This window comes from Arachis hypogaea, chromosome 20, assembly GCF_003086295.3.
Source record: "Arachis hypogaea cultivar Tifrunner chromosome 20, arahy.Tifrunner.gnm2.J5K5, whole genome shotgun sequence".
Classification (NCBI taxonomy): Eukaryota; Viridiplantae; Streptophyta; class Magnoliopsida; order Fabales; family Fabaceae; genus Arachis; species Arachis hypogaea.
This window is the reverse complement of record NC_092055.1, coordinates 130,256,047-130,264,177: the sequence shown is the minus strand read 5'-3', so window position 1 is coordinate 130,264,177 and position 8,131 is coordinate 130,256,047. Positions and strand designations below refer to the sequence as shown.

The window sequence follows — 8,131 nt, the reverse complement described above, 5'->3', positions numbered from 1 at the left end:
TTCTTGCCACAACTTGCTCTAAGGAAGTCGGGAACGGGGATTAGCTGGCAGATAATATTAAAATAACTGCCCCTAAAAACTCTCAACCCACTTCCAGGAGCCATATCTCAACTTCCCTAAGATAAAGGGACAGTTATCTACCTTAAAAGGTGGAACTACTTCAACGGTGGTTATTGGTTCACCACTATAAATACACTGACACCCCTCAGGTATCTCTAAGTCCCAATACTCTCTAGACCTGCTTACACCCTTGCTGACTTAGGCATCGGAGTGTCTTTGCAGGTACCACCCCCCATTCACTCACAATCACAAGTCGGACAGAGGCCCCAAAGGCGCGAGCCCCTTCGAAGGTTCCCTCCTCAGACGATTGGGCCAGCCTAACATGTCCAGCCCACTAATCTCCAATTACCCATCGTAACAATTTTATTCCGTGGGTTACCTGAAATGATAATGTCTAGACTCCTTCTGAAGCAGCGATTGACTTGTTTTGGTGCCGAGATGCCGTTGTTTGAGTTTCTCGTGAGAAGGTGACAGTGGTACCTACAAGAGGCAAAGTGACGGTGGTACCTGTAAAAGATTTCGATGCTTAAACTAGGAAGGTCTTTGAACAAGTTTTTTTTATAGATTAGAACGTTAGCATTTATGAGATGTATTAGTGTATTTATAATAGAAAGATAATCACTTTTTTAAATAGTTGTACTTTTATTGGTAGATAATTATTTTCTTTTATCTTAAAAATTGTTAGAGCCTATCTTTTAGAAGAAAAAAAGATAATAAGAAAAATTTGAGAAGATAATTATTTACTTAGATAAACAACTCAAGAATTCTTATTGAGTCTGAACATATATATATCTTGTTATAGCCTTCTTACCCACATATTAGATTTAGACTTTAGAACAGTTTATTAACTTACAAATAGTATAATCGAATCATATCTAAATAAAATCTTGTATAGATTTAGTCCGAATATATTCAAAATTTTATGGAACGTTATTTATTTTTTAATTTTTTAAATTCGAGGCTTACTTGGTTTATTCGTTTTGTCAATCAAATAATTGTTGCGTGTTTTGTTGGCTTGGCCCTTAGACCATCTCCAATAGAGAACTCATCCCAGTTTTTGTTTATGGCCCACCTGTTATAAAAAGTAACTCCACATCAGCTTTTGCGTCATAAACAGTAAATAGGAACTCAAAGCATCTCTCTCTTCTCCATTAGGAGGAACTAACTTTAGTCCCTGTTGTGGTCCCACTTAATTAATTAATTAAAATATTTGAAATTAATGTAATTAATTTTTTAATTAATGTAATTTAAATATTTAAATTTAAAAATAATTCACTATTAAAAGATATTAATATTAAATAAATTTATATATAACAGTAATACACAATATATAATTCGGGATTACACTAATTTGTAAAATTACTTAATACAAAAAAAAATATAATTAAATTCTATAGTTGACGACAAGCATTGTGAAATTGCCATATGTGTTCAATCAAGTCCTCTTTCAATTGTCTATGCTGCTGCCTATTTCGAAGTTGGGCATTTCTTTGGAGAAATTGATGGTATGGTGCAAAATCTTCTTCTCCCAGTTGAGGTTATGATAAGCCATTTTCAACATCATCATACTCTAAGCCTTGAGCAAAATTTCCTGCATAAGTGTCTCTTTCATCCTCAACAATCATATTATGCAATATAATACAAGCTCTCATTATGTTGGCAAGCTTCTTCTTTTCCCAAAAACGAGCTGGACCACGTATAATTGCAAAGCGTGCTTGCAACACTCCGAATGCTCGTTCCACATCTTTTCTTTGCCCTTCTTGGTATTGTGCAAATAACTTGCGTTTCTCCCCTTGTGGCTTTGAGATTGATTTGACAAATGTGGCCCATTCAGGATAAATACCATCTGCTAAGTAGTATCCCATTGTATAATTATTACCATTAATAGTATAATTTACCTCCGGAGCACGATCATTTAGAATGTCATCAAACACGGGAGAACGATCTAACACGTTGATATCGTTATTTGAACCAGAAACTCCAAAGAACGCATGCCATATCCAAAGGTCTGAAAATGCTACAACCTCAAGTACTATGGTTGCAACCCTACGATAACCACTCATGTACATACCTTTCCACGCCTTTGGACAATTTTTTCATTGCCAATGCATGCAGTCAATGCTACCCAACATGCCAGGGAAGCCACGACCCTCTGCCATTTGTAGTAGGCGTTGTACGTCATTTGGATTTGGTTTTCGCAAGTATTCATCCTCGAACACCGAAATGACACCTTCAACAAATTTTTTCAAGCATTCAATTGTAGTGCTCTCGCCTATGCGCACATAATCATCAACAGCATCAGCTGCTACGCCATATGCTAACATCCGTATCACAGCAGTACATTTCTGCAGTGGCGACAAGCCTCTTCTTCCAGTTGCATCAACCCTCTGTTGGAAATAAGGATCGACGTTTGAGAGAGCGTCTACTATCCGAAGGAACACATGTCTTCTCATTCGAAATCTCCGTCGAAAAATGTCAGCATGATACACCGGATCATCTGCAAAGTAATCTTGGAAAAGGCGATCATGTCCTGCTTCTCGATCTCTGTTGATCCATCTACGAGTAATTGGGATAGAGCTTCTATCGGTATCTTCTTCTTCTGAATCTTTGAGTAAATACTCATCGATCCAATTATCTATGAGTGTGTTATCTTGCCGTCTTCTTTTGCTATACAAAGCCTCATTAAACATATCATCAAAATTTCTAGCCATATCTAGAAATCTAATTTTTAGTTCTCTTTCGAGGTGAGAAATAAGAGTTGAAGTGGAGTTGAGGAGTTATTGATAGTTGATATTTATAAGTGTGTCTGCACTAAGTACCTTAACGGCTAGTTAACGGCTAGTTTTTCAACGGCTAGTTTTGCAACGGCTACTTAATGGCTAGTTTTATAACGGCTACTTAACGGCTAGTTTTGCAATGATCACTTTCATAAACAATAACGGCACAATAATATTGACTAATTTAAAAACTTACATCAGAAATAAATAACACAAACTACATCACATACCAGTAATACGCAATAAAAATAAGAACTTGCTACATAACTCTACGAATACAAGGAACCATTAAGTAAACCACTTGGCAATTAGTTTTTCACATGCAATCTCATGAAGAGCTCGTCGTTTTTCACTCATTGTAGACGTGTCAGCATTAAGTATTTGCATATCCATCTCCCTTTCCCTTTCTTTGGCCATCCTTTCCATTTCCCTTTCTTTTGCTTTTATCTCCATTTCTTTAATATACCTCTGAGTTTGTAATTCTTGTTCTTTCATTGCCGCTTGAAATTGTAACTCCTTCTCTTTGATTGCCAACATCTTTGCTCTATGTTCCTTCTCCTCTTCTCTTTCTTTTTCCCTTTCCAGTAGTTCTTTTTCTCTAACATTCTTAATATCTTCCATGAGAGATAATTTTTTGACAACCGATGATTTTCTTTCGCTAAAATCTTCAGACATCTGTGCTTTTCTCTTACCTTTTCGCTTGCTCTTCTTTGATCCTTGTGGGTGAACGGGAGAGTCCACACCGGGTTCATCAGCCAACGGTGTTTCTGGGTTTGATGAGGATGAGTATGCTCCAGTTGCACTAACCTTGGTTCTCTTTGAGCCGCCACTCTGTGTAGGTAGTTGGCTTCTCCATTTTTGCTCCAGCCGAAGCATATTCCAATGCCTCTCAAAAGTGAATTTTTGACCATAATGTGTGGAATAAAGTTTATAAGCCAACTCCTTTATATCATCAGCGTTCGAACCACTCCTTATGTTTCGACCAGCTTGATCGTAGCAACCAGCAAATTGTGCAACAGCCTTGTTGATCTTATACCATTGTTTCTTACATGCAACTACCCCCCTTGTCATGTCGGAGCAAAATTCTACACAGTAGCTATGAATTCGACTCCAAAATGTTTCCCCCTTTTGATCGGTACCAACTACAGGGTCAGTTGAAACATTTAACCATGCACTGATCAGCATCTCATCCTCTTTCCAATGCCAGTGTTGAATAATATCTTGCCTCCGATCTTCAATATCATTATCATTGAGGTCGATAGCATCTAATCCATGAGAGTTGGCAAAATCTGAATATTGCGAATTTGGACTAGATTGTATAGGAGTCTGAGAGGATGGGTTAGAAGAGCCACCAACACCAGATGAGTTATGTCTTGATGCACTGAATTGAGTTGGAAACGGCAAGAAAGTTGGAGTAACATTTCCGATAGAGGGGTTAAATATGGATGAAAATGGAAAATGGGGTGTTTGTGAATTTTGATTTTGCGGTTGGAATATAGGAAATTGATTATTATAAGGAGCTTGAAAATTGAAATTAGAAAGATTTTGTGGATTTGGATTTTGAAATGTATTTGGTAGTGTGAAGTTTTGATTTGGAACTTGAGAGTTTGAGGTTTGAGATTGTTGGGTATTTGGAATTTGAGAAAAGTTTTGTAAGTAATTGAAGAAAGAGTTGAGTTGGTTTGGATCCATTTTTTTGAACAAAAAATAATAGTAGCAGAATTTTGATTTTGTAAACTTGGAAGAAGATGAAGAAGAGTAGTAGAGAGTGTGAGAATAGAAGTGTATCTAAGTGGTATATATAGAGTAAAAAAATATTAATTTATTAATAATAACGGTAACATAGGAACGGCTAGTTTCTAACAGCTATTTTTACAACGGCTAATTTTGCAACGGCTAAATTAATATAACAATATAAATATAAATAATATTTAGTATTAATTATGATATAAATAATTAATATAAATTATTAATTAAATAAAAATTTAATTATTTAATCTACTTAATTATTATAATTATTAATAAATTATTAATTAAATAAGAATATCAATATTTAATATAATTAATTATTATAATTATATTACATTAATTATTATTTAATTATTTAATATAAATAATTATTATAATTATTATTAAATTAATTATTATCTATTTATTATAATATAATTATTTAATATAATTTTATATAATTATTTATTTAAATAATAACTTGCCAATTATTGGCTGGCCAAAGTCCTTGCTCAGAGGGCCTGGCTCCCCTAGAAAAATGTGTGGGGACCTTCACTTGCTTTGCTCCAACGATTGGAATTCGTTGGTGTCAGAAAAAAGCAAAATTGGAACTCCCATTAGACTTGCTCTTATTGAAGCACCCTTGATCATGTGTGATTCTTTTTGTAAGTTATAAGACATTTTCAGTATATTAGTAGTTAATACGTGATTATATTGAGAAAAGTCTCATAAATAAACTCTTGTTATAATGCAGAAGAAACTGGGAAGGAATCTGTTAATTTGATTGTAATTCCTACTGAAGCAAGCTAAGTAGTGATGTACGTAGCTCAAGCAGCAAAGAAGATGAAGATTGAGGAAGGTATTGTTCTTCTCTAGAAAAGAAAGATGATGATGATTTGAGATTGGGAGCAGTGTCTGTTCCTAAATTTTTATTTGGTAAGTAAGTTGGTTATATAAACTGATCTTTTCTTTTCTATATTTTTTTTCTGCTTGGATTGAAACTGATTTGGCCTCTGGTCATCTAATTTTAGTATTTTACAGTGAAAATTTATTTATTAGCTATCATATGTCACGGCTTTAGACACTCGCCAATGTTATTGTGTTGGTATTCGAACTTATTCAACTTTTTGAGTTAAGAACAAGTCAGCTTAATCCTTAATATTTAGTAAAAAAATTAAGAATACAAGAGAAAATTAACTTTAGTGAGAAGAACACTTTATTATTTAAGTATTTATTATAAATGATTTACATACTCACAATCAGTGACAGATCTAAAAAATTTATGTTGGAGGGACAAAAATAATACACATTACTATCAAAAGATATATTAATTTAAATTTAAAAATATAAAAATTCACATTAATTATTCGAATACAAAAAAAAAACCAAAAATTACATTAGCCGTTAACTTTTTTCGCTTCAATTCTAAGAACTTCATTTTATTAGAAGAGACTAATGGAGTGATTTCAGATTCTAGTGGTAACTTTCTTTTGAAATATCTTTTCATTATTATTTCTAAAAATAAAAAATATATATTTTAAATTAGTAAATTGATCAATTCACTTTAAAAATTTATATGCAACATAATTACATATAATAGAATAGAACGAAAGATAAACAAATACATAATAAGGATGAATAAATTGAGAATAAAATAAAATATATAAATTCATGAAGAGAATAAAAAAATAGATTAATACCTAAATTATAATTATTTGAATTAAAATTTGCAATTGAAAATATCAAAAAGAGAAACAATGAAATTGAAAAATTTACCTTTTGATGAAGAAAAAATAACCACTAGATAAGGAATAGAAAAGAAGGTTGAAAATATGAAATTAAGAAGAGGGTTTAAAAGAATAAATGAGTGACGGTTGAGATTTGAGAATAAAAGAAGACTAAATTTGATTAGGTTAACTAATAGTTAAAATAATAGAAAGATAAAATGGGTTTGGAATTTTTAACAATTGGACTTTGTTTATTTATAGTGGAGTCATTTAAAATTTAAAATGGGGGCATATTATATATATATATATATATAATTTTTTTTTGTTGAAAAATATTAAATGAGAGTGGGGGCAAGTGCCCCCTCACTACTATGCATGGGGTCCGTGCCTGCTCACAATTCCAAATCTCACCCCTATTTATAGTCATCCACCTCCTCAATGCACAGTTAGGATTAAATCTAATCAACGGTTCAGAACCTTTGTTACAAATATCTATCTAACATACTATATTTCTTTAAACTCTTTTTGATTAGTCTATATCACTCTTCATATTTCTATGTACATCTAAATTCTTTTAGAATATTTTATGACTTTTTAGAATCTTTTAAAACCTTTTAGCATCTTTTGGGACCTCCTAAGACATTCTAAAAAATCTCAAAATATCTCAAACATTTAAAATATTATACGAACATGATTAAATGTAACATCTTAAAATTTATCGTGGCACATGGTTGGTTTTCAACTTAATAGTTCAGCATTCTATGAAAATTCTTGTTGGGTTTTTTTTTGGCCTCCCTTTCTATGTGAAGAAAATGTTCAAATGTTAGTATCCAAGTCTATGAATAGTTGAAGTAGTTGAAGTGAGTTAGGGTTGAGGGAGAGAGGTCTCATTTACAAGAAGAACACCAAACACTAGAGAAAAGAGATGAGAAAAAGTTATTTTCGCACATATATAAAGCTGTCTCTGTAAATTAGTCATTGCAGATTTGTTAATTGTTAGAACAAGCTCAAATTTGGACAATGTCTTCCAGACATTTGGTTCTTTGTTTTCACCGTTCGGATCCTCATTTCGATGTTTGTATCTGGAGATATTAGCCACGTACAATAGCTCTATTTTTGTGATATTTTCATCTTCTTGTTCTTGTTTTGTAAGCTTTGAAGTTTAGGTTGTTTGACTTGTTGTATGCATATTTTGTACAGTAATTTGTGACTTTTTTGCATCCTGTCATAGTGAAGCTATTTTCTGGTCTTGGTGACTTGTAGTTTTTATTTCTCACATTGAGGAGATTTTTCATGTTAAAAATCTTAGTGTGTTAGCTTGTCTCTAATTTCTGGTTTATGTGATTTTTTTGCTGCTATTGAGTATTATTGTGCTGCTGTTATTATTTGTTGTGAGTGGGTATTGTTGCTCCTCTTATTCTTACAATTAGAAAATTGTGTGTTTTATTCCTATCATTTGATATCAAAGCCTGGTTTGGGTATTTGGTTATTATTTGCTTGAAAGATGAAGGCAAATAATTCTACTAGGATGATAAGTTTGAATGACACTAATTACCATCTATGAAAGGACAAAATGAAAGATTTATTGTTTGTCAAAAATCTATATTTACTCGTATTTTCTACATAAATCAGAATCTAAAACAAATGAAGAATGAGAGTTTGAACACCAATAAGTTTATGATTTTATTAGGCAATGGGTGGATAATAATGTTTACAATTACATTGCTATTGAGACTCATGCTAGAGCTTTGTGGAATCAAATTGAATCCTTGTATGTTTTCAAGTCTGACAATAATAAATTGGACTTATTGAATATGTTGATGAATTTGAGATACAAGA

At 32.5% G+C, this 8,131-nt stretch overlaps 2 protein-coding genes and 1 long non-coding RNA gene across 3 annotated transcripts; 1 reads left to right on the top strand and 2 right to left on the bottom strand.

Annotated features, from left to right (window-relative positions):
- Positions 1–1,598: 1,598 nt before the first annotated feature.
- LOC140183234 (uncharacterized) lies at positions 1,599–2,771 on the bottom strand. The gene is made up of 2 exons (XM_072231259.1): positions 2,195–2,771; positions 1,599–1,978 (listed from the first exon to the last, which is right to left on the bottom strand). The coding sequence occupies exons 1-2, from the start codon at positions 2,769–2,771 to the stop codon at positions 1,599–1,601; spliced, it is 957 nt and encodes a 318-aa protein (XP_072087360.1).
- A 183-nt stretch (positions 2,772–2,954) lies between these two features.
- Positions 2,955–4,022, bottom strand: LOC140183233 (glutathione S-transferase T3-like). Its single transcript, XM_072231258.1, has 2 exons — positions 3,530–4,022; positions 2,955–3,016 (listed from the first exon to the last, which is right to left on the bottom strand). The coding sequence occupies exons 1-2, from the start codon at positions 4,020–4,022 to the stop codon at positions 2,955–2,957; spliced, it is 555 nt and encodes a 184-aa protein (XP_072087359.1).
- Positions 4,023–5,082: 1,060 nt separating this feature from the next.
- LOC140182639 (uncharacterized) lies at positions 5,083–5,630 on the top strand. Its single transcript, XR_011878615.1, has 2 exons — positions 5,083–5,230; positions 5,320–5,630. It is a non-coding gene; the product is annotated as an uncharacterized lncRNA (long non-coding RNA).
- Positions 5,631–8,131: the final 2,501 nt, after the last annotated feature.